At 40.2% G+C, this 27,023-nt stretch overlaps 1 protein-coding gene across 1 annotated transcript in view; it reads right to left on the bottom strand.

The window, feature by feature from the left end:
- Positions 1 to 2,273: 2,273 nt before the first annotated feature.
- The window catches only part of CBLB (Cbl proto-oncogene B), a 242,320-nt gene continuing 217,570 nt past the window's right edge, over positions 2,274 to 27,023 (bottom strand). Inside the window, exons 15-17 of the mRNA XM_069757756.1 lie at positions 17,146 to 17,286; positions 7,376 to 7,465; positions 2,274 to 3,755 (exon numbers count right to left, since the gene is read on the bottom strand). Of these exons, the coding sequence (XP_069613857.1) occupies positions 3,493 to 3,755; positions 7,376 to 7,465; positions 17,146 to 17,286 (494 nt within the window). The 3' untranslated portion in view covers positions 2,274 to 3,492. The remainder of the gene's footprint in view (positions 3,756 to 7,375; positions 7,466 to 17,145; positions 17,287 to 27,023) is intronic.

Here is a 27,023-nt window from a genome sequence, read left to right on the forward strand (position 1 = left end):
CATTAGGGGCAATGCAAACGCAATGTGATGCCTGCAGACCATTCCATCTAAGTCTGCATTCCAAATGGCGCTCCTTCCCTTCCGAGCCCTCCCATGCGCCCAAACGGTGGTTCCCCCCACATATGGGGAATCAGCGTACTCAGGACAAATTGGACAACTTTTGGGGTCCAATTTCTCCTGTTACCCTCGGGAAAATACAAAACTGGGGGCTAAAAAATAATTTTTGTGGGAAAAAAATTTTTGTTTTATTTTTACGGCTCTGCATTATAAACTTCTGTGAAGCCCTTGGTGAGTCAAAGTGCTCACCACACATCTAGATAAGTTCCTTAGGGAATCTACTTTCCAAAATGGTGTCACTTGTGGGGGGTTTCAATGTTTAGGCACATCAGTGGCTCTCCAAACGCAACATGGCGTCCCATCTCAATTCCTGTCAATTTTGCATTGAAAAGTCAAACGGCACTCCTTCCCTTCCGAGCTCTCCCATGCGCCCAAACAGTGGTTTACCCCCACATAAGGGGTATCAGTGTACTCAGGACAAATTGTACAACAACTTTTGCGGTTCAATTTCTTCTCTTACCCTTGGGAAAAAAAAAAATTGGGGGGCGAAAAGATAATTTCTGTGAAAAAATATGATTTTTTATTTTTACGGTTCTGCATTATAAACTTCTGTGAAGCACTTGGTGGGTCAAAGTGCTCATCACACCTCTAGATAAGTTCCTTAGGGGGTCTACTTTCCAAAATGGTGTCACTTGTGGGGGGTTTCAATGTTTAGGCACATCAGTGGCTCTCCAAACGTAAAATGGTGTCCCATCTCAATTCCAATCAATTTTGCATTGAAAAGTCAAATGGCGCTCCTTCGCTTCCGAGCTCTATCATGTGCCCAAACAGTGGTTTAACCCCACATATGGGGTATCGGCGTACTCAGGACAAATTGTACAACAACTATTGGGGTCTATTTTCTCCTGTTACCCTTCGTAAAATAAAACAAATTGGAGCTGAAATAAATGTTTTGTGAAAAAAGTTAAATGTTAATTTTTATTTAAACATTCCAAAAATTCCTGTGAAACACCTCAAGGGTTAATAAACTTCTTGAATGTGGTTTTGAGCACCTTGAGGGGTGCAGTTTTTAGAATGATGTCACACTTGGGTATTTTCTATCATATAGACCCCTCAAAATGACTTCAAATGAGATGTGGTCCCTAAAAAAAAATAATGGTGTTGTAAAAATGAGAAATTGCTGGTTAACTTTTAACCCTTATAACTCCCTAACAAAAAAAATTTGATTCCAAAATTGTGCTGATGTAAAGTAGACATGTGGGAAATGTTACTTATTAATTATTTTGTGTGACATATCTCTGTGATTTAATCGCATAAAAATTCAAAGTTGGAAAATTGTGAAATTTTCTAAATTTTTGCCAAATTTCCGTTTTTTTTCACAAATAAACGCAGATAATATCAAAGAAATTTTACCACTATCATGAAGTACAATATGTCACGAGAAAACAGTGTCAGAATCACTGGGATCCGTTGAAGCGTTCCAGAGTTATAACCTCATAAAGGAACAGTGGTCAGAATTGTAAAAATTGGCCTGGTCATTAACGTGCAAACCACCCTTGGGGGTAAAGGGGTTAAAAATATATATATAAAAAAAATATAAAAGTTCAAATCACCCGCTTTTCACCCCATTCAAAATAAAAAATAATGAAAAAAATACACATATTTTTGTATCGCCGCTTTCAGAATTGCCCAATCTATCAACATATAAATAGAATTAATCTGATCAGTTAACGGTGTAATGAGAGGAAAAAATGAACCCTTTTTTTGGTCGCTGCAACATTGCAATAAAATGCAGTAACAGGCGATCAGAACATCGATCACATCTACACCAAAATTGTATCAATAAAAAAGTCAGCTCGTAAAAAATAAGCTCTCACCCTACCCTAGATCACGAGAGAGGCCGGGATCACACATGCGAGAAACACGTCCGTGTCTCGCATGTGAAATCCAAGCTCTGGCGCCGGCACTCCAGAGCGGAGCGTGCGGCTCCATGTGTTGCTAGCTGAAAATGGGCTGAAAATCTCGGCTTATACGGTAACAAAATGGTCACTAACTGTATTTATTAAAAAAAATGATAATTTGATCCATAACGATCACAAAGTAATTTCTAAACTAGGCAAAAAGGTTTTTTTTTACTTATGTAACTACTCCACATAATTCATGCACATTTAAATATGAAAATACACCACAAATCTGACCATAAAAAACCAGTGACAGATAGTTAGGATCTTTTTTATTATGTTGGCACCTCTTTTTTTTTCAAATAACCAATTTTGCAAATGTCAATGATCTAGTGGGAACGAGCCTGTATTTGCATGCAGACTTTACATTGGTGCTTTATTGCATTCGGTTGACCTGTTCAAGTAGTATGGCTTATAAAAACACTTTAGAAACACCAGCAATGCAAACATTGATTTCATGTCAGACCAGGTTTACATAAGCAGCATTACAAAGTATGGAAGGAGTGAGCCTGTTGAATTCCAGCACATATATATTAAATGGCAGAGTAGTACCATTTACAGAATATTACATTAAATCAGTTTGTTGCAGCCAAAGCCTTGAAATGATTGTCCAAAAGTTGTGACGCTAGCGGTCAAACATAGCATTGCACAAAAAAGTGTAAAATGGAACAGTCTGTTGTAATTCTACAAAAAGATTTATAGACTGTAATTGATTGGTTCTCATAATGCACCATTCAGCACCAACACCTTGGAGAGATGACATTACATGATTTGGTACTTTGATGCTTTTTTTATATAAGCACCAGAGTACAAAAGGTTGATCCTAACTTTTATTGTAAGCTTTTGTTCGTATGCATTTTACACAATTTATGCTATACGATGATATCAAAATACATCTGAAAAGGCAATTGTTCCACAAAAATTGGATTCATTACACATTCAAATGTAATTTAGCCTAATACAAAATAACTCTCAGTATGTCAGTAGTAAAGGCCACTTTTTTGCAGTATTTTTGGATAAATTAAAATGTTGTATAAAAGGATAATAAAATAAAGAGAATGAAAAGCATTTTCCAGAATGCAATGAGGTCAGAAAGTGCTGCTGAATGTCTACAACACAAATTATTCATCATTATTAAAAAAAAAAAGCAAAAAAATAGAAAAAAAAAAATTTACCAGCTCTAAACAAGAGAGAAAAAAATATATAATTCACAGGTTATTTCAGATAACGAAATGTTTTCCTATATGCATGAATGGTATATACCATATTTTCCAAATAAAACAATTATTGACTTTTTTTCATCTTTAATTCTGACATATATCCAAGTATACTTGGATTCCGGCCTATAAGCATTGTCATGTTTCGTAGGGGAAAAAAAATATGCTGGAATGTCAGTTTTAAATTACATTGGTAAATGAAAATTCATTCTTCCGCTTTGCTCCAATAGTGAAGTCTTAAAAGCTTTGTCATTGTGTTATAGGTTCAATCGAGGGCAGACCGGAGGAGGGCAGCATGCAAATTCCCTAAGTATGCTGCGGGCCACATCTACGTTATTTTGAGCGATTTCCAGAGCCCTTTTAACTTCTTCAAAGGAGTAGCCCTCGCCCATTAATTTTGCTATTTTTGCATCTACATTCTCTGTTGAACAATCAGCGCTGTATGGTCTCCGGTGGTGAATCTCTGGTGCCGTCCTGCGGGGAAGTGGTTTGGGTGGTCTGGCTGGTACTTGTGGACAATCTGTAGAAGAACACATGAAAAAAAAACAGAAATTAGTATTTCAAAAAGATATAATGTAATTGAATAATGACGATACCAATCTGTAGATGACTGTATAATAATGGGACTGCCTGCACTTTTTGGAATCAATGGCATGCTAGTGTAATGCACGGACTAGCCAGACACCCAACTGCTCCAAGCGGTGGCTAATAATGAAGGTCATGAATGGCGGGCTCCCTTATATTGACTTAAAGTTCACTAAAAAAATATTGGACAAGTGTCGATTTTGAAGGGGAGTAATGGTTAATTTTTTCTTGTATCTACTGCTTTTTTGGTAGTTTTGAAAAATCTTAGACATCCCAATTACGTTTTAACACTAATCACGTCTCCAATGGGTTTTCATACTATTTTTGAGATATAATTTCTTAATTCGTGTTTACAAATTTATCTGAAGCGATGAAGTGAAAAAAGAAAGGAAACCTGCTTACAGGAGGGGGAACTAAGGCCACGGAGACAACTTTGTCATTTCAATGAAATTTTTCCAAAGCAATCAGTGCATTATCATTTTTCTGTGATGTGTGCACATCTCTCATCACAAGTTTGTTTCCTGTACGTCAACATAGATTATTTTGTCGCTTATCTGCAGTATTTGAAAAATAATTACAATGTCTATAAAAGAGGCACAAAATGTGAAAAATAAACAATTGTCGACTCAATCATTCATTAATTGGACCGAGAAAAAAACATCACCACATTTCCAGTTGAGGCCGATAGCTTTCCATTTTGTACTTTCTGTTCCATGCTAGCCTGTAGGACTGTAAGAACCAGCACTCCCGATAGTAACCACTGTTATGCAACCAGGAGGCTGCATGTCATCCTATGAACTGTGATTCCTCTTTAACCCCTTGCAAATTTTTGATTTAGCACATTTGTTTTTTTCGCCCCTTCTTAAACAGGACAGAATATTTGACCCATGGCTAAAGGCAGAAGTGTAAAGCAGCTTTAATGCTTTATATATTCATAACTTGCTTGTAGTATTTCGGTAGCTAATTTTGGGAATCCTTGTAGGTTCAATCGCAAGTGCAGGCACTGTACTTCCAGGTCTGCTGTGTTCTTTCCCTTTTCTTTGCCCGTTGTTCACCTCCGATCTTTGATTGACTGGTTATTCTTCCCTCAGTGTTCTGTCCTCCTTGTGCTCCTTACGAGGTTGTGAGCCATCATGAGACAAACCTGGGCAATGATAGAATCCCGGGCAGGTGGACCAGAGGGCAGCAGTGGGCAGGAAAAAGGGAATGAGCACAGCAGACCTGGGGAAATGCACTGCACGACCTACTTTCATTTAAAACGTAAAGGATAGATCTCTCAGAAATGCCCCAACAAAATACTGAAAGCAAGATATGAATGTAATAAGCATTAAAGGGGTTTACACTCCTGACTTTAGCTGGAGGTCAACTATCCTGCCGACACATCCTTTTTAAGAAGCTATACGTTTTTTTAATTTTTCCATTGACGTAGGAATATGAGGGCTGTATTTTGAGGATCAATTTGTAGATGCGAACTGAGAAAATTAATTTTAAAGCGAGAAACTTAAATGTGCAACAAATTAGCAGCTAGTGGAAGTCTCCATTAATGTGACGTTACACACTTTCATATAAGGAAGCCTCTGGAGTCTCACACCGAAGGACGGAAGATTGACAATAGAAACATGAGTTCTATATTGTGCAAGGACTAAAGTTATTTAACGTCTGCGCAGAAATCCAGGACTTCCTATTCAGCAAACATGGAGAAATTCCAGCTCTACGGTGTGCAGAAAAAAAAAAATATTTCATAGAAATTCAAGGTTAAAATTCAGACACCAAATGTCATGTACAAAATCCACAAAAACAATGTAGATCTACGCCTTTCAGATGAGATCCATCCTTTTCAGCCCTATAACATATGCTTAATATGCATTCAATGCAGGTTTGGAAAAAATAATTAACCCCTCAATGACCTGGAAAGTTTGGTCCTACTGATGAACTACATTTTTTGTGACTGTTTCTCCACAATATAGCAGCCATAACTTAATTTATCCTTGCACATAGTTGGATAATGTATTATGTGGGATCAATTGTATTTTTTTGATTGTTCTATTTAATACAATTCTACATTTAGAAATCCCACATTTCCAAAAGCTGAACCCCGTTAAGGCACAAACTGACTCCAATGATTAAAAGGTGAGGTCAAAGTTAGAAATATAGCAGGATTAGCATAGTGCTTAGGAATAAGATACATTCTGTATATTCTGACTCTGTAGTGCAGAAAATAATGTAATGTTAATGGGTTAGCCAACAAACACACTACTGCTGTAACAAAAGACTTTTATACTCTCAAGAGGTAGGTGAGGACATTGCTCAGCTATAACAGTCAGTAACATGGACAATGAATACATTAAAGGGGTTGTGTGGTCCAAACCAATAGGTGTGCAGTCATTCTGTGTGACTGCAGACTTATGAATCCCCACAGCGTGCACACTATGCACTGCGGGGGTACGCCGGTTTATGTGGGATATGTATAGGTAAAACATACTCATGGCTTGTATTGAGCAAGGCTGTGCCTTGTCTAGTGACGTGGCCATCCAGTGGGCGTGGCAGATTAAATGGCGTGGCCACTGGGTGGGAGTATGTATAACTCATACATACCCTCCGGTCCTGCATCAGAAACTGGCGAGTCCCGGCAGTGAACAGTGCGCTTGGGGGAATTCATAAGTCTGCAGTCACACAGAGTGACTGCAAACTTATTGATTTGGACAGGACAACCCCTTTAACTAAAGCTCCAATTAAACGGGGGACATGATCCCAATGTTGTGGCAATTAGAATTGGTCTCAGGGACCATTACCTGTCCTGTAGATATCCTGTGGTAAACATTGTTCCTGCTCCAACTCCTTTTAATAGTAGAAATGCCACATCCAGGAAAACTTACCGTATTTTTCGGTTTATAAGACGCTCCAGACTATAAGACGCACTCCAAATTTTTAGGAGAAAAATAGTAAAAAAAACCCTTTTTTTTAATAAAATGGTGGTGCTTCTTATAATCCATGCATCTTATTGCTTACCGGGGTGGTGGCTGCGGTGAAACCAGGGTCGTCGCTGGAGGAGGCAAGAGTGAAGCGTTGCTGCAGGCCGCAGGCTGGGATGAGGGAGTGTTCGGATGTGCGGTGCGCCGCTGCGGGTGTCCGGTGCTGCGGGTGTCCGGTGCTGCGGGTGGTGTCCAGTGCTGTGGGGGCTCTGCCAACATTTTGTGAAAGCCCAGAGCCCTCGCAGTTCCATGGTTTCCTGTGGAGTCCACCGCAGAGAAAACCATGGAACTGCGGGGGATCTGGCCTTTCACAAAATGTCGGCAGAGTCCCCCGCAGCACTGGACACCACCTGCAGCACAAGACACCACCCGCAGCGGCGCACCGCACATCCGAACACTCCCTGCAGCCATGCTCCACTCTTTCCTCCTCCAGCTGCGACCCTGGGACCCTGCTCCACCGCGGCTGGTAAGGTATATCCGCATTGTAAAACGCACCCCCAAATTTTTTGGGAAAAAAAGTGCCAATTATAATCTGAAAAATACGATATATATCCAATGTACTCGTAATGCACCTATACGTTACCTGAGCATGATGGCAGCTGATCATATTCTTGGGAAAGTCGATTTAGCTTGACATCATTTGGTGCTCTACGTGTAGGTGGTAAAGGTGCTTCTAAATAAATTGCCAAAATAAGAATTTTGTCAACAACGGTTTAAGTAGGTAAGATTAATAGACTTCAAAAGTAATGTAATTATCAAGACATCTTGTTAGAATGGTTTCTTCAGTACAGTAAAATTTTCAGCTAATCATTAAAGAGGTTGTCCACTACTTTATAATTGATGACCTGTCTGCAGGATGTGAGGGCACAGAGAAGCGCGCCACACACCATAAGCTGTCATATCAGAAGATGACAAACATGGAAAGTATATCATCTAAAGTGTGGATGCAAGAAAGTTTAACCACCAAACCCATCCTGATAATATATACAGTACATAACATGATCACATTAAAAACAGACTGGCATAAAAGTTACAAAACATTGCGGTACAACAGTTGGCTGATTGAACAAATACGTTGATGTCCATAAATTTTCATCTTGTTCAATATCTTTGGTTACATCAAAACTGTAAAAGGCATAGGATCTTTTTGCAGTTGAACATGTTGTTGGTCACCAGCGACATAGAATCTCGCTATACTTGCATAAGCCATGAAGATGGTCTTAGGCTATGTGCACACGTTGCAGATTCGGCTGCGAATCTGCAGCGGATTGGCCGCTGCGGATTCACAGCTGTTTTCCATGCGGTTTACAGTACCATGTAAACTTATGGAAAACCAAATCCGCAGTGCACATGCTGCAGAAAATACCGCATAGAAACGCTGCGTTGTATTTTCTGCAGCATGTCAATTCTTTGTGCGGATTGCGCAGCGGTTTACACCTGCTCCATAATAGGAATCCGCAGGTGTAAAACTGCAGGTGGAATCCGCACAAAAAACGGAGGAAATCCGCGGTAAAATGCAGTGCATCTTACCTGCAGATTTTGCAAAAACGGTGCGGAAAAATCCGCACACGAATCCACAACTTGTGCACATAGCCTAAATGCTGTTCGCTTCCTTCTGGGGACTTCCAACTGGGACAGCCATGTGAGTGACTTGGTCCATGAATTGCTCCAGTTCATCCTAATGCAATTTTTTTTTAAAGATATTTTTAATATACAGAAACGCGGCACGGCCTGTGTGCTCTCATACGTAAACCTCTTCCTGGGGTACTGGGATGGTTTGTTTGGTGGTGAAGTGGCAGAGGCCACTGATCATGTGCAGTGCTGTTTAAGGTATATTGATGACTTATCGACAATATGTCAGGGTACTGTGACTGCACTGGTTGTATAAATTATTCTTTTGACAGCTGAAAGCCTCCGAAATGTGGTTTAGGTTAAGAAAATATATTGGCATCAATGCAGAAATATTGATCAGTTAATGGACACAGAATGGTCAGATTTTGGCAAGACAAAGGTTTTGTCGCCAACAGAAAGTAATGTGATATTCAAACAAATAATTAACTTAAAATACAAATATATGTTGCATAACTTTGGTGAATTAAGTTGTGGTGCTATTAGAGTCATATTTAATATTTTGTGTGACTTCCATGAGCTTGAAGGACTTCATCCAAGCGGTTCAACAATGATTCATACAATTTATTAATGAAGTCATCAGGAATAGCAAAGAATGCAGTCTTACATGCCTCACAGAGTTCATCTACATTCTTTGGTTTTGTCTTCCAAGCTTCCTCTTTCAGACTACCCCATACATGCTAAATGAGGTTCATGTCTGGTGACTGGGCTGGCCAGTCCTTGAGCACTTTGATCTTTTTTGCCTGGAGGAACTTTGTTGTAGAGATGGATGGATGAGATGGAGCACCATCCTGCTGCAGAATTTGACCCCTTTTATGATTTGGAATATAAGAGGTAGCTAATGATTCTTGATATTTTAGGCTATTGATATTGCCTTCCACCTTGCAAATGTTTCGCACACCCCTATACTGAATGTAACACCAGACCATGATCTTTCCACCACCAAATGTAACTGTTTTCTGGGTGTATTTTGGATCCATACGAGCTCTGGTAGGTCTCCTTCAGTATTTGCGGCGGCTGTGGTGTAATTCTACTGAAGATTCATCAGATAAATCCACCTTTTGCCACTTTTCCAGCGTCCATCTGTTTAGCAGGCTGTGGGACTTTGCAAATGCTTTGTTTTGCCTTTTGTTTAGTGCTGGCTTCTGGGCACTGATTCGACCATGGAGGCCATTTCGAGACCGAATCCTACAAACTGTTCTAGTTGACACAGGGACTTGAGGTGACCAGGCCTGTTGGAGCTCTGCTGCAGTGAAAGAGGGGCTTGGTTTGGATTTTCCAACCAACAAACGTTCCTCCTGAGCAGTTATCTTGCGGGGTCTGATGGACCTGGGCTTGTCAAATATCTCCAGTCTCTTCAAATCTTTTTTTCATTCTTTGTACTTGACGCAAGACACATTAACCTCTTCTGACATTAGACGTACTATCCCGTCGAGGTGGGGTGGGCCCGTATGCCCACCGACTGGATAGTACGTCATAGTGATCGGCCGACTATCGCAGCTGACATCCGGCACTATGTGCCAGGAGCGGTCACGGACCGCCCCCGACACAATAACCCCCGGCACACTGCGATCAAACATGATCGCGGTGTTCCGGCGGTATAGGGAAGCATTGTGCAGGGAGTGGGCTCCCTGCATGCTTCCCTGAGACCCTCGGAGCAACGCGATCTGATCGCGTTACTCCGAGGGTCTCTTATCTCCTCCTCCCTGCAGGCCACGGGGCTGCATCTGGGTCCTGCAGGGAGGTGGCTTACCAGCGCCTGCTCAGAGCAGGGGCCGGGAAGCCTCCAGGAGTGCACGTCAGATCGCTCATCTGACACTATAATATGATGCACCCCCCCAACCCCCCCCGGGGCAATGTTATAGTGTAAAACAAATATATATATATTCAAATGTGTAAAAAAAAAAATAAAAAAAATTCCCCCCCAAATATATATATATATATATATATATATATATATATATATATATATATATATATATATACACATATATACATATATATTAAAAAAATGTATTTATTTCCAATTTCCCATTAGGATTAAGGCTACAGTTAGGGTTAGGGCTAAAGTTAAAACAGCTTTCTCTGAGAATGCAGACACAACATCCTTCCTGATGACAGTACAGCTCTGTCTCCATCCCAACACTGATCAGTCTGATTGTGTGGGTTCTGTCTAGCGGAAAACCTTTCAGGTAATGTAATTGTGAAGTGTATGCACAGTATGCATGTAGCAGAGCTGTTTCTGTTGAAGTAGCAGTGGTGCGAGTGTGTACAAAGGACAACAGTGTGTGTATGTAAAAAAGCTTTCTGTACATGTGTGTGTGCCAGAGCTGTGTGTTTATTGTATACAGTGGGAATAATAAGTATTTGATACACTGCTGATTTTTCAAGTTTTCCCACTCACAAGTAATGAAGAGTTCTGTAATTTTTATCGCAGGTACAATTCAACTGTGAGACAGAATCTTAAAAAAAAAATCCAGAAAATCTCATTGCATGATTGTTACGTATTTAATTTGCATTTTATTGCATGTAATAAGTATTTGATACAATTGAAAAACAGAACTTAAAGGGAACCTGTCGCCAGGTTTGGCCGATACGGGTTACGGCCATCACCTTTCAGGACTTATCTACAGCATTTTACAATGCTGTAGATAAGACTCCGATCCGACCTGGAAGAGAAAAGTAACTTTTACTATACTCACATGGGGGAGGTTCGGTCCAGTGGGTGTTGCAGGTCCTGGTCCGGCGCCTCCTGTCTTCTTGCAATGCCGCCCGTGCATCCCGGCATCGCACTCCTGCGCAGGCATACTTATCTGCCATGGGTGTCATGGCAATATTTTAATCTATGATGGTGTAGTGTGTTACTAACAATGTTTGAGACTTTGGTCCCAGTTCTTTTCCGGTCATTGACCAGGTCCTCCCGTGTAGTTCTGGGTTGATTTCTGACCTTTATCAGAATCATCCTTACCCCACAAAGCGAAATCCTGCATGGAACCCATGACCAAGGAAGAAGGACAGTCATCTTGTGTTTCTTCCATTTTCTAATAATTGTGCCAACAGTTGTTGCCTTTTCACCAAGCTGCTTGCCTATTGTCCTATAGCCAATCCCAGTCTTGTGCAAGTCTACAATTTTGTCCCTGGTGTCTTTAAACAGCTCTTTGGTCTTGGCCATGGTGGAGAGGTTGGAGTGTGACTGAGTATGTGGACAGATGTTTTTTATACAGGTAACAAGTTCAAACAGGGGCAATTAATACAGGTAATTCTTAAAGAAAAAATAACAGATCTGTGCGAGCCAGAATTCTTGCTGGTAGGTGATCAAATACTTACCGTATTTTTCGGACTAAAAGACGCACTTTTTCCCCACCAAAAAAGGGGGGAAAATGGGGGGTGCGTCTAATAGTCGCAATGCAGGCTTACCTAGGTGGCAGAGGTGCGGTGGCAGAGGTGCGGTTGCGGGGGTGTGGCGGCAGAGGAGGCGCAGTAAGCGGGGTCCCTTTCCCCGGTATGGTGATGCAGCAGGCCCGGTATGCAGCAGAGCCGGGTGAATCCTCTTGTTATCGGTGGTGGCGGCCATTTTCCGGAGGCCGCGCGTGCGCAGATGGAGCGCTCTGCTTCCCGGGGCTTCAGGAAAATGGCCGCCGCGATCTCCATCTGCGCACGCGCGGCCTCCCGCGGCCATTTTCCTGAAGCTCCGGGAGCAGAGCGCTTCATCTGCACACGCGTGGCCTCAGAAAGATGGCCACGCCCACCGATAACAAGAGGATTCACCCGGCTCTGCTGCATACCGGGCCTGCTGCATCACCATACCGGGAAAAGGGACCCCGCTTACTGCGCCTCCTCAGCCGCCACACCCCCGCCACCGCACCTCTGCCACCGGACCTCTGCCACCGCACCTCTGCCACCTAGGTAAGCCTGCATGGTACGCCAGGGACCCCTCTCACACCATACCTCTCACTGCACCTCCTGATCCCAGCACCTCCTGATCCCAGCACCTTCTCATCCCAGCACCTTCTCATCCCAGCACCTTCTCATCCCAGCACCTCCTCATCCCAGCATCACCCCACCTCTGCCGACACCTTGCCTCCTGTGACCCTGCTCTGCCACCGCCATAAGATACTGTAAATTCGGACAATAAGACGGACCCCCATGTTATAAAAAATCTTTTTTTCTGCAATTTTCACCCCAAATTTGGGGTGCGTCTTATGGTCCGGTGCGTCTTATAGTCCGAAAAATACGGTATTTTATGCAATAAAATGCAATTCAATTATTTAAAAAAAAATATCATACAATGTGATTTTCTGTGTTTTATTTTTACATTCTGTCTCTCACAATTAAAGTGTATCTTGAATAAAAATGACAGTTTGCTCCATTCTTTGAAGGTGGAAAACTTGAAAAATCGACAGTATCAAATACTGGAGAAAATATATATATAGAGATAGAGATATGCTTTGGCAATGCTAACATGTACTTAGTCCTGCCAATAAAGCTCATTTGAATTAAATTGAGAGATGATCAGAGTGTCCATGTACAGTGTATTTAGTAGTGCTGTGTATGTGTACATAATGTTTCTCTGAAGCATGTGTATTATACACATACTGTATATAGCTTTACAGCATACACATTAACATGGTTATACTTTTTTTTTCTGAAAGTCTGCATTAACTATGTGACTGCAAACTTGTGAATCCTCACACTGCGTGCAATGAGCGCTGTGAGGATTTACAAGACTGCAGACTTTCATGATAAACCTGGACAACCCCTTTAACTGAACTACTTCCTCCCTATTCCAGCCTAGAGCATTACAATTAGTGATACTGAATTCCCCACTTCTTTACACATCCAGGGAAATTTTAATTAGTAAAATACATATTTTTCCAATCTTTTTGCAGTTTGAACCTGGGATGTGATTTATAGTAAGGTGTGTTCTATAGTCTGAAAAAATAACATGGCATATAGACGTCAAAGAGGGGCTCACTCCAAAGAGCCAGACTGCAGAACTATTTACAAGAGTCCACTGCTCTGGAAGACCTGGCCCCTTAAAGCAGTACATGGTTGGCTTCTTTTTTTACATTTACCCTGCATTGGTCACTTTTAAGGCACAGTCCAATGAAAAGTTATATAACACACAATCTGGGTTTCAGTGCCACGATTTTTAAAAAAACTTTGCATTGAGTGAAAGGAGACATTCATGACAAAGAGGTCCTGACCCAGCTAAGTTCACATCTAGTAATTATTTCTGTATTATGGATCAATTTTAGGATGGCATAGACAGAAATTAAATGTTCCAGTACAGGATTAATTCAATTAAATGGGGATCATAAGGGATATCAACTGCTAAGTCGTCCATTAACGAATCCATTTTTTTTATCATTGCACAAGCCTAAAACACCAGAGGTGTTCAGAGAGATCTCTAGTAAAAACAGATCTATTGCAAAAAAGAGAAACAAAAACAAATGCAAAACATAAAACAATCTGTTTTTGCTTCATTAGTAATAGATCCAGTTGTTTTTTCGTTTTCTTAACACTGGATCTGTTACAACAGAAGACAACTGGACACGTGAACAGAGCCTTAATTACAATTAATCCAGTCTTGGAGAAAAGATCTCCTGTTCTGAACACCGGACTGATAGTTTTTATCCGGAGTCCGGAAACCTCTAATGATTTCATTCACTGTCAGCAAGTAAAGATCATTCAAATGATTGGGGATTCATTGAAAGTCACATAAAACTTTCCTCCTTCCAATAAATACGGATTATTTAAAAAGGTCTGGCCAAGTCAGTGGTAATAAATCTTATAGAAATATAAAGGAAAATATCAGCTCTAACGATCCAACAATATCAGAGCTGTGAACCCACAACTCCCCTGTGACCACTGATGGCATTCTACAGGTTTCCTGATCTGAATATCTGCACTTTGAACAGGATTTCTTCAATGCGGAAAGTGCTACACAGAATGATGACGTATCTCCCAGGAAATGGCTTTTTTATTATTGCATTCATGCCGGGGGCACAGATCCATGTTTAGTCTAGCAAATATCAAAATAATTCTAATGCTATCACAATCCCCCTCCAGGTAAATGCAGACCCCTCTCAGATTCTTGGACTAGAATTACAAGTATTCAGCACAGCTAAACCTTTAACACAACCAATTCAAAAATAAAAGTCATTCCTTAATTAGTCTGGATTGACTCTCTCTCAGGCGGTCATATTTTGCAGTTTTTCATGGAAAAAATGCATACCTATTCTGTTTAAATGACTGTTTTTTGCAGGCCATATGTCTACAAAAAAAAACCTGTGATGTGTCCATTTCTAATTAGAGTCTTGGATCAAACTAGGCAATACAAGTTTATGGGTCCTGGAAAGAAAAAAAAAATGATACTTCTTGGATGTCATCCGTGTGTCCTTAACTTTTTATTCTGTTTATTGGGTAGAAGATATTTTTGCTTTATTTTTTGCATACAAGAAAACTGATGCCAAACCTATGGTTAAAATAGACACACGGACCAATAATGGATGGATATTTGATCCAACACACTAAAAAACCCTCATCATCTAAAGAAAATTACTGTATGGCCATAAACTTTATTCCTGAGTAGAGATGAGCAGATCGGACAACATTTGAATTTGCCAAATTGAGTTCATTTTACTGAGACATTCAATTCACAGAGTATTTATTCTCTGTGGATTGAATGTCCTTTGTTATGATCTGGGGTTTGGAGATAGCCCACAGCATACTAAACGTAAGACAGAGAAAAAACCCAACTAGTACCTCAACGCTCAGCTCTACAGCCACTCCTGTTGTGAATTCTGTGGCAGAGCTCCCTCCTGTGGTCACAAGTGGTACTTCGGCTGGTTCTCTCTGTGAGCTTCCGTTGGTGGAGGAAAGTGGTACTGTGGCTTCTGAGTTTCCTTCCTCAGGTGATGTGGTGAAGTCGTTAGGTGCTGCTCTATTTAACTCCACCTAGTGCTTTGATCCTGGCCTCCAGTCAATGTTCTAGTATTGGACCTGTTTCCTCCTGGATCGTTCCTGTGGCCTGCTGCTCTGCATAGCTAAGTTCCTCTTTGCTATTTGTTTGCTGTTTTTTTTTTCTGTCCAGCTTGTCGATTAGTTTTTTACTGCTTGCTGGAAGCTCTGGGACGCAGAGGGTGTACCTCCGTGCTGTTAGTTCGGTACGGAGGGTCTTTTTGCCCCCTTTGCGTGGTTTTTGTAGGGTTTTGTGTTGACCGCAAAGTTACCTTTCCTATCCTCGCTCTGTTCAGAAAGTTGGGCCTCACTTTGCTAAATCTATTTCATCTCTACGTTTGTCTTTTCATCTTAACTCACAGTCATTATATGTGGGGGCTGCCTTTTCCTTTGGAGTATTTCTCTGAGGCAAGGTAGGCTTATTTTCTATCTTCAGGCTAGCTAGTTTCTCAGGCCGTGCCGAGTTGCATAGGGAGCGTTAGGCGCAATCCACGGCTGCCTTTAGTGTGGTTGGAGAGGATTAGGGATTGCGGTCAACAGAGTTCCCACGTCTCAGAGCTCGTTCTTGTTTTTTGGGTTATTGCCAGGTCACTGTATGTGCGCTGACCTCTATGTCCATTGTGGTACTGAATTACCTTTCATAACACACTCCCGCTGCTCACTGCCCCCCGTACGTCGTCGCTTTCTAACCGCTACCGTCCCCTCAAACACTGGACACATCTTCATGTTAAGTCAAAACTTTCTTACCATGTGAAGAAATGAGAAGTATTTTTAAAAAAAAAAAACTTTCGCCGCCTCTACTGTTCAATTCAAAAACCTGACCGGCACATCCAAACAAAGTCTAAGTGTGAACAGGTGCTGAACCTAGAGTCGCCAACTCGTATATAGTTAAGTAAATAAGGCAGCACACTGCAGCGCTAGAACATGCAAACTTGAAATACGAAAATTGAACTGCATTACTGCACTAGAAATATGAAAAATGAGAGCGTTTAGCGCATAAAAATGGCCAATTTTATGTGTACCTGGTAGCCCCTTTATGGCATCTCTCTTATACCAGGTCCTACACTTGCAATTTTCGTATTTCAAGTTTGCATGTTCTAGCGCTGCAGTGTGCTGCCTTATTTACTTAATCTCTACTGTTCAACACCATTTTGCTAAATTTACGGAGCAAATTTCGAAGCTTTCATGTCCTAAAGAATATGGATTGCTATAAAATTCGATTAGAATTCAATTCTAGTTGAAATCTGCCTTCTTTGCTCGTCAGCTGTGATCTCTACCACACAAGTTAGACGGTAGACAGACTGCGCGTATTTACAGTAGGAATATCACTGACATTCATTAAACCGTATGGGATTAACTCTTAAGTCCTAGCTACTCCCAAGTAAACAACTCCCACGTATTTTAAATCTCTTTTCTGTGAACTCTTTGCCAACAGAGTTCTTCATTTGTGCCACTTCAATGGTCTCTTATGTTGCTTATGTGACCCACAGACAAATCAATTTTCTGCTTACTTTCCCTAAATGGCCATCAGAAATTCACAAATGCAGAGAATAATGGCCTGTTTAGTGTGTCGGCTTGTGGCAAGTGCCTGTAAGTGGTGGAGATTTAATGCAAATCTTAATGTTTTTCAATTTAATGCATGATGGTATCTGACATTCCAGATAGGAATCAATAAAATACATCAAATGGAAAATAATGGTAATAGTCCTCAATATAATCAGCTTTCTTCCATCCCTCATTTACTTATACTTAAGATCGTACCCATAGGAAGAAGAAACAAGTCGGAGGCAGAGTTCGGTCGGCTTCCTGGCGCGGTGGATTTTGGTGGTTCTGAGATGCAGGCACGTGCCGGGGGTGGTGGCGGGGGTTGTGAAGGAGGCGAACTGTCAAATGAATCATCACCTGCATACGGAGAAAGTTCAGGCATCTTTTAGCTTCATTAGCAATATTAATCACAATCACGGTGTTACACTTTATGGCCTTTTGATTTTGTTAGAAAATTGAGAACACTATTTCATGGCAGTAATTAAAAAGCACTTGGAAATTCAGGCTTTCTAAAGCAAGTCTCCCCGGAGATACTTACAAATGCATGCAATTTATATAAAACAGCATTGGAGAACATAAATATGAGAGACCCAACAGTAGGGGCCGAAAGAGCTTTATTTGGATTTGCATACAACTTTAACCCCTTACCCTTCCAAAACCAATTTTTGGGAATTTACTACATTTCATTTTTTTTATCTTTGTCTCATAACTTTTTTTTTTTTTAAAATTCTCTGTGATTGTAACAGGGGCTTGACGTTTGTATTTGAACACCACCATTTTGCTGACCATGTAGTTTATTGATTACGCTTTATTAACTTTTTCTGGAAGAATGGTGCACATAATCCATAAACATCAATTTTGCTTTGATATTTTTGTTGTTCATCATGCAATGCAACAAGACAAAATACTAATAGATTTTTTTTAGTTTTTCATGATCTATTACCGTATTTTTTTCCATTAAATAGACATGAGAAAATTTTTTTTGAAAACTTGTTTTTTGTGTGCCATATTTTAAAAAGTTCATTTGATGTCGCATCAGGCCAGCTGCTGATATGCTTTTTGTTTTAGGGAGGAAATACTCAACAAATAGATTTGGGTCCATCACACAATCGATTTTACCCTACTCACAGAGGATTAGATACCACATGAAGCAAACTATGTACACACAGAATTTTTTATTTTTTTTTAAAGGGGGTTTGCTTAAAAAAAGAAGCCAAAAAAATTGCCTAATAAATGTCTGAAAGACTATTTCTTTTCATTTCAATGTTAGTTTTCTTTGTTATGCACACTCTCAGTCTTTTGAGTGGTTGGGTGGAAAATAAGAAAGTGCCTGTCACTTGTTTGAAGTGGAATTTGATCCAAACTAGGCACTATCCAATCAAAAGGCTGCAAAAAAGGCTTCAGGGAAAAAAAACATTTTCAAAAACCACTTCATGAAACTAAAAAGTCCTTCAAAAACAGGCATGTTTCATAAAATGGATTTTTTCAGCACAGAATGATTGTTCAAATCAAGTACGTGTGATGGTGCACCCTTGGTGTGGCCATTTACCTACGCCTTCCCATCTACTTGTTTTCTATTTATTTTCACCCTTCTCTGGCTCTATGAATTCAGAGCTGTTAATCAGGGAAGGGTGGAGCAGAAATAGAGGGAAAACAGTAGGCAAGAAGTTGGACCTAAAAGTTTGACCATGCCAAGGGTGCACCGAGCACCTGTACTTGGTTTCTCCAGTCATTCTGAGCTTAAAGTCTCCACTGAAGCAGTTTCCACTGGACAACTAGTCATTTTGGCCTCTTAAAATCCTATGTGTTTACAAACCTGAAGTCCATTTGGCTTTTTCGGCTGTTTCCATTTACTGTCAAGGAACAGACGGCTTAAAATATGGTAAAGAAATAAACTGCAAAGGACTATTAGAAAGATGGAGAACTCTTCATTGTACAAAGTATAAGCAGTTTTTTGTTTTTTACAATCCAAGAATTCAACCTAAAACAGACATTTTCAGATATAGTTTTCTAAAGTGAGGGCGTAAGAATACAGATTTACAGAAAACATACTTTCCCGAGTAGTCAAACATGTTCCAGCGAGCACTCTTGTAAATAATCACAGCAAGGGAAATAAAGCAATTGAAACAATGCAGTCAGCAAATTCCAAAAGTGAAGCATTAAGCAGACATAAAGCACTTAAGAAGAAAAAGAACAAGTCCTACTTTCAGCTGTCAGAAGTCCTTGGAGAAGCCTTATCTAATCTTATTGTATTGCTGCACTTCTGGCTTACAAGAGGGAGGATATAATTTTTCTGAACATACCAGCAAAGAAACGGACTTGGTTAAGGATTTAATATTTCAAGCGATGTGACACTTCTAAACATGGTACAGGTGTGATAAGCGTAAAAAAAAAAAAAAGTCAGCAGTCAACAGAAGCCAAGAAAAGAAAGTCAGGGAAGAAAGCAGGAAGCTTCAGTATGTAAAGAGGATTAACAAAATACCGAATTTCAAAATGCGAAAGAGCAAATCTGCTACTTGCCTTAGTGGACAGAAAACGCAAGAAGTCACCCTTAGGCCACGTGCACATGTCGAGTATTTGGTGATTATTTTAAATTCAGTATTTGTAAGCCAAAACAAGGAGAAGAACAATCAGAGGAAAAGTATAATAACACGTCACCACTTCTGTATTTTTCACCCACTCCTGATTTCGGCTTACAAATACTGATGCAAAATACTGACCAAATACTAAACGTGTGAATGTGGCCTTATACAGGTGCTTTCCACAAAATAAGAATATCATCAAAACGTACATTTATTTCAGTTCTTCAATACAAAAAGTGAATCTCACATATTATATAGAGTCATTACAGAGTGATCTATTTCAAGTGTTTATTTCTGTTAATATTGATGATTATGGCTTACAGCCAATAAAAACCCAAAAGTCATTATCTCGGTACGTTAGAATACTTGATAACACCAGCTTGAAAAATTATTTTAAATTAGAAAATGTTGGCCTACTGAAATGAATGTTCTGTAATGCACTCAATACTTGGTCGGGCTCCTTTTGCATCAATTACTGCATCAATGCGGCGTGGTATGGAGGCAATCTTCCTGTGGCACTGCTGAGGGGTTATGGAAGCCCAGGTTGCTTTGATAGCAGCCTTCAGCTCTTCTGCATTGCTGGGTCTGGTGTCTCTCTTCCTCTTGACAATACCCCATAGATTCTCTATGGGGTTAAGGTCAGACGAGTTTGCTGGCCAATCAAGCACAGTAAAACTGTTGTTTTTAAACCAGGTATTGGTACTTTTGACAGTGTGGACAGGTGCCAAATTCTACTGGAGAATGAAATTTCCATCTCCAAAAAGTTTGTCGACAGAGGGAAGCATGAAGTGCTCTAAAATTTCCTGGTAGACTGCCACGCTGACTTTGGTCTTGATAAAACACAGTGGACCTACACCAGCAGATGACATGGCTCCTCAAATATTGATTGTGGAAACTTCACACTAGACCTCAAGCAGCTTGGATTGTGTACCTCTCCACTCTTCCTCCAGACTCTAGGAACTTGATTTCCAAATGAAATGCAAAATTTACTTTCAACTAAAAACAACACCTTGGACCACTAAGCAACAGTCCAGTTCTTTTTCTCCTTGGCCCGTGTAAGACACTTCTGGCATTGTCTTTTGGTCATGAGTGGCTTGACACAAGGAATGTGACACTTGTAGCTCATGTCCTGGATATGTCTGTGTGTGGTGGCTCTTGAAGCAATTGCTTCAGCAGCAGTCCACTCCTTGTGAATCTCCCTCAAATTTTTAACAATCCTTTCAAGGCTGTGGTTATCCCGGTTGCTTGTGCACCTTTTTCTAGGAATCTTTTTCCTTCCACTCAACTTTCCATTAATATGCTTGGACACAGCACTCTAAACAGCCAGCTTCTTTAGCAATGACCTTTTGTGGCTTACCCTCGTTATGGAGTGTGTCAATGACTGCCTTCTGGATATCTGTCTGTCAGCAGTCTTCCCCATTATTGTGGAGCCTACTGAAACAGACTAAGTGACCTTTTAAAAAGCTTATGAAGCCTCTACAGGTGTTTTTTGTTATTTATTCTAATTTACTGAGATAATGACTTTTGGGTTTTCATTGGCTGTAAGCCATAATCATCAAAATTAACAGAAATAAACACTTGAAATAGATTACTCTGTTCGTAAATGACTCTATATAATATATAAGTTTCACTTTTTGTTTTGAAGAACTGAAATAAATTAACCTTTTGACGATATTCTAATTTTGTGAGAAGCACCTGCACATTATTGCCTAAGTGTAGCTAGCAACACAGACAATATAAGGCTATGTTTACAATGGGCTTTTTTTTCTTTGAGGTATTCATAAGCACCAAATTTTTAAGTTTTGACTAGAGAGTTTTTCATTTCCTGAAAAGACTTTGAAGACAAAAAAGTGACATGCATTTTCTATTTTTCACCAGACATTTTTTCAAAACTTCTAGAACAATAGAAAAAAGCCTAAAAACCAAAGTGAATTTCCCATGAAAATGAAGTGGAAAAGTTTTCCAAAAATCTATATATAATTGTCTAAGGTCCATTTCCGTCTGTTTGCCTGTAACGGAAATCCCGCGTCGCTGATTGGTCGCGCCTATGCAGCATCAATATAATGTTAAAAATAATAAAAAAAATAAAAAAAATCGTGCTATTCTCACTTTCCAGCGGCCCCTGAAGCCTTCCCCATCCTCGCGATGCTCTCGGCAGCGCTGTTCCCAGTAATGCTTTGCAAAATGACCCCAGACGACGTAGGATCATGCGAGACCACTACGTCATCACGGGTTATTGCCACAAAGCATCAATGGGAACGGACCTGGCAAGAGCATCGCTAACTCCTGGGTTGGATCCGGGGGCTGCCGGAAGGTGAGTATATAACTATTTTTTATTTTAATTATTATTTTTTTTTTAACAGTGATAAGGTGCCCACACTGCTATATACTACGTGAGCTGTGCTATATACTACGTGGGCTGTGTAATATACTCCGTGGCTGTGCTATATACTACGTGGCTGCTATGTACTACGTGGCTGTGCTATGCACTACGTGGGCTGTGCCTGTGCTATATACTACGTGGCTGTGCTATATACTCTGTGCACTGTGCTATATACTAGGTGGATTGTGCTATATACAACGTGGGCTTTGTTATATACTACGTGGACTATGCTATATACTACGTGGATTGTGCTATATACTAATGTGGACTGTGCTATATACTACGTGGTCTGTGTTATATACTACATGGCTGCTATATACTACATGGGCTGTGTGTTATGATCCGGTGACCTTGGAGCAGCATGAAAACTTTCACTGGAGTAGGTGGTAACTATACTGACTGCAAATCCTGATCTTAACACCGCAACTAGAAGTAGCCGTGGGGTGTACCTAACAAACCCTAGACACCTCCTCACAGCCGGAGGACTAAATACCCCTATAGATGGAAATAGGAATTCTACCTTGCCTCAGAGCAGAACCCCAAAGGATAGGCAGCCCCCCACAAATATTGGCTGTGAGTAGGAGAGGAAAGACACACACAGGCAGAAAACAGGATTTAGCACAAGAGGCCACTCTAGCTAAAATAGGAAAGGATAGGACAGAGTACTGTGCGGTCAGTATTAAAACCCTTCCGAAAATATCCACAGCAGATTATACAAAAAATTCCTCCATCTAACTAAAGACGTGGAATGTATATCTGCAACTCCAGAGAATCCTACACTCAGAGCAGAAATACAATCAAAAAACAAGCACACAGCTTGTGTGCCATAGGAAAAGAAACAGACACTTATCTTTGCTGAATTGGCAGCTAAGCAGGAGAAGCCAGACAGAGGTCCAACACTTCCCAAGAAACATTGACAACTGGCAAGGACTAATGAGTCCTGCAAACCTAAATACCCCAGTCAGAATTGCAATCAGCAGATACACCTGTCCAGGACTGCAGCCCAGGGACAACTGCATTACCACCTACAACCACCGGAGGGAGCCCAAAAGCAGAATTCACAACAGCTGTGGTTGTGCTATATACTACGTGGCTGTGCTATATACTACGTGGCTATGCTATATACTACGTGGATTGTGCTACATCCTACGTGCACTGTGCTATATACTATGTGGCTGTTTTATATTCTATGTGGACTGTACTATATACTACATCAACTGTACTATATACTACGTGGATTGTGCTATATACTATGTGGACTGTACTATATACTATGTGGGTTCTGTTATGTGCCACGTATGCTGTGTTAGATACTACATGGCTGCGCTATATACTACGTGGCTGGGCTATATGCTACATGGGCTGTGTTATATGCTACGTGGCCATGCTATATACGTGGGCTGTTATATGCTACGTGGGCTGTGTTATATACTACGTGGCTGTGCTATATGCTATGTGGCTGTGCTATATGCTATACTATATATATGCTATATTCTATACTATATGCTACGTGGCTGTGCTATACGCTACGTGACTGCTACGTGGCTGTGCTATATACTACGTGGGCTGTCATGCTACATGGACTGTGTTATATACTACATGGCTGTGCTATATGCTACGTGGGCTGTGTTATATGCTACGTGGCTGTGCTATATTCTATGTGGGCTGTTATATGCTAGGTGGCTGTGCTATATGCTATGTGGTTGTGTTATATGCTACGTGTCTGTGCTATACGCTACGTGACTGTGCTGCGTGGCTGTGCTATATACTACATGGCTGTGCTATATGCTACGTGACTGTTCTATATGAAAACACCCCCACAGAAATAACATGGGTCGCACACATATGGTGTGCTGTTGGAAAAAGATGTTTGTCTGTACCCATGTATATACCAGGACAATAACGTATACTCCGAATAATCATAAATCCAAAGAAAAAAGGAGTTCTATACGAAAGTACATATAAAAAGTCAATATTGTATTAAAGAATATCTTAAAAAAGTCTGTAAAATACAAGACATGTGAAGAAAGGGGAGACCCTAGTACAAAAACATCCAAGTCACAAGCATAAGAATGTATATATCACCATGGTATGTATAGCCATCCATAATTGCACAAAATAGTAAAGTGTATCACTAGCTCCTATATGGACAAGTGTCCTCTATGCATAAAGTAAGCAGGGAAACCAGTGTATAGTGCATATCAGAAGCCGGATTTCTTACCCATGGTGCGGTAAACAATGCAGGGGGCTTTCCGGAGTCACCAGCATTGTTTACCGCACCATGGGTAAGAAATCCGGCTTCTGATATGCACTATACACTGGTTTCCCTGCTTACTTTATGCATAGAGGACACTTGTCCATATAGGAGCTAGTGATACACTTTACTATTTTGTGCAATTATGGATGGCTATACATACCATGGTGATATATACATTCTTATGCTTGTGACTTGGATGTTTTTGTACTAGGGTCTCCCCTTTCTTCACATGTCTTGTATTTTACAGACTTTTTTAAGATATTCTTTAATAAAATATTGACTTTTTATATGTACTTTCGTATAGAACTCCTTTTTTCTTTGGATTTGTGACTGTTCTATATGCTACGTGGGCTGTGTTACATGCTACGTGGCTGTGCTATATACTATGTCGGCAGTTATATGCTAGGTGGCTGTGCTATATGCTGTGTGGTTGTGTTATATGCTGCGTGGCTGTGCTATATACTATGTGGGCTGTCATATGCTACGTGGGCTGTGTTATATACTACGTGGCTGTGCTATATACTATATGCTATACTATATATGCTATATGCTACGTGGCTGTGCTATATGCTACGTGACTGCTACATGGCTGTGATATATACTACGTGGGCTGTTATATGCTACGTGGGCTGTGTTATATACTACATGGCTGTGCTAAATGCTACGTGACTGTTCTATATGCTACGTGGGCTGTGTTACATGCTACGTGGCTGTGCTATATACTATGTCGGCTGTTATATGCTAGGTGGCTGTGCTATATGCTGTGTGGTTGTGTTATATGCTACGTGGCTGTGCTATATACTACATGGCTGTGTTATACAATATGTGGCTGTGCTATGTGGGCTGTTATATGCTACGTGGCTGTGCTATATACTACGTGGTATGTTATATACTATGTGGGCTGTTATATGCTACGTGGCTGTGCTATATACTACGTGGCTGTGTTATATACTACGTGGCTGTGCTATATACTACATGGGCTGTTATATGCTACGTGGCTGTGCTATATACTACGTGGCTGTGTTATATACTACGTGGCTGTGCTATATACTACATGGGCTGTTATATGCTATGTGGCGGTGCTATATTCTATGTGGCTGTGTTATATACTACGTGGCTGTACTATATGCTACGTGGCTGTGCTATATGCTACGTGGCTGTGCTATATGCTACGTGGGCTGTGTTATGTGCTACGTGGGCTGTTATATTCTACATTTACGTTTACTGAACAAGTTCTGAAGTACATATTCTAGAATACCTGATGCGTTATAATCGGGCCACCATCTAGTAATTAATAATGATCTTTGGCAGGATCCGTTACAAAATAATTAATCAAATGTGTGAACAGTGTAAAAAAAGCTTAATTTCCTTCTAGTTCTGAGTAAAATACATTTAGGATATGATCACACTGCATCTTTTTTTTCTACTTGGAAAACGCAGCTATAAAAAAAGGCTAAAGAATTCTCATAAGAATGAACATATTAGTTTCTATGTAAAAGCTACTTGCTGTGCATGTTTTCAGGCTTTTGAGCATTTTTTTATGAGCTTCAGGTTTTCAAAAGATGGCAAGCGTTTAAAAGATGTAACTTCAGGTGGTTTTTACTAGGAAGATGCTCAAAACTTACCTTAGAAATCAATAGAAAGGTTAAAGAGATGTATGATGCGCAAGAACTTTTACAATGTTTCCATCTTAAAAAGTGCACTAAAAAAACGTCTAAAATAATGGAAAAAGATGCAAAAACCCACTGAAAAATAAAATGCTCAACAAAGTCACTGAAGTATTGCTCAAACAAAACCGGACAGCAAAATAAAAATAAAAAAAATCTGCAAAAATGCCCAGAAAACGATAAAAAGTAGCGAAAAATAAACATTTTTTGTCGCTCATACAGCACTTACATATTCCGCAATGCATTACAGACATTGTCAACACTGTCCCTATTTCGGCCCACAATGTAAATTTCCTATCAATATATCTTTGAAGTCAGGAAACCCCCACAAACACAGGATGAACATACAAACTCCTTTGAGATGTTGTCCTTGGTTGAATTTCAACCCAATGGACGTTATTGAAAGTCAATGCGGTGCATTGCGCGACATTATATGATGATCCAGCGCTCAATGTGGTTGGTGTCTGTTATACACAGACAACATGACGCAGATGTGAACAAGCCTTACATATTGCCAAGCTAATTATCAGTGTAACACATCCAAAACTAATTAGTAGGTTCTTACAAAAGATGACAAACAAGTAATGTTGACCAAATGATTTAAGAACATGAAAAAAGCACTGATGACATCAACAGCAAAAGGTGAGAATTTTTATATAAATGAAACAGTTTGACGATTCTTCACTGGGAGAGGAAATAAAACCTCAAAGTAAGGATTTGAGTTGGTAAATTAATATTCAAGACTTACAAGTCCATAAAGACAAACTTGGCTGCTTCCATTTCTTTAAACTGGATTCTGTTTGCCAAGAATTATTTTATTTTTTTTTTCAATCTATGTTTGCGTATTTAGTTAATTGGATGTTGTTGTTGAATTATCTTGCAATGATCATCATGGAAGGGTAGGATTAATGGCGAAAGTCTCTTCCAAGTTGATGCAAATGCTAATTAACAGTAACATTTGTTAGCAGGGAACAGAAATCAGAGGCATTTCTCTGCAAAATGTGAATTTTTACTTTTGAGCTTGTTAAAAGGCAATTTGGAAAGGAGAAAGGACGCTACTTTTGGCTCTGGAAAAACAAAGGAAAATCATAATCTATCTCTATTCCATAGACTTTAAAATGCTATTGCTACCCCAAGAGCACATTTAGGCATACCCTGGTAACGTTTTAGGAACGCTGTAGTTTTAAAATCTCTTTTTAATGCTA

This window comes from Ranitomeya imitator, chromosome 3 (genome assembly GCF_032444005.1).
Source record: "Ranitomeya imitator isolate aRanImi1 chromosome 3, aRanImi1.pri, whole genome shotgun sequence".
NCBI classification, from domain to species: domain Eukaryota; kingdom Metazoa; phylum Chordata; class Amphibia; order Anura; family Dendrobatidae; genus Ranitomeya; species Ranitomeya imitator.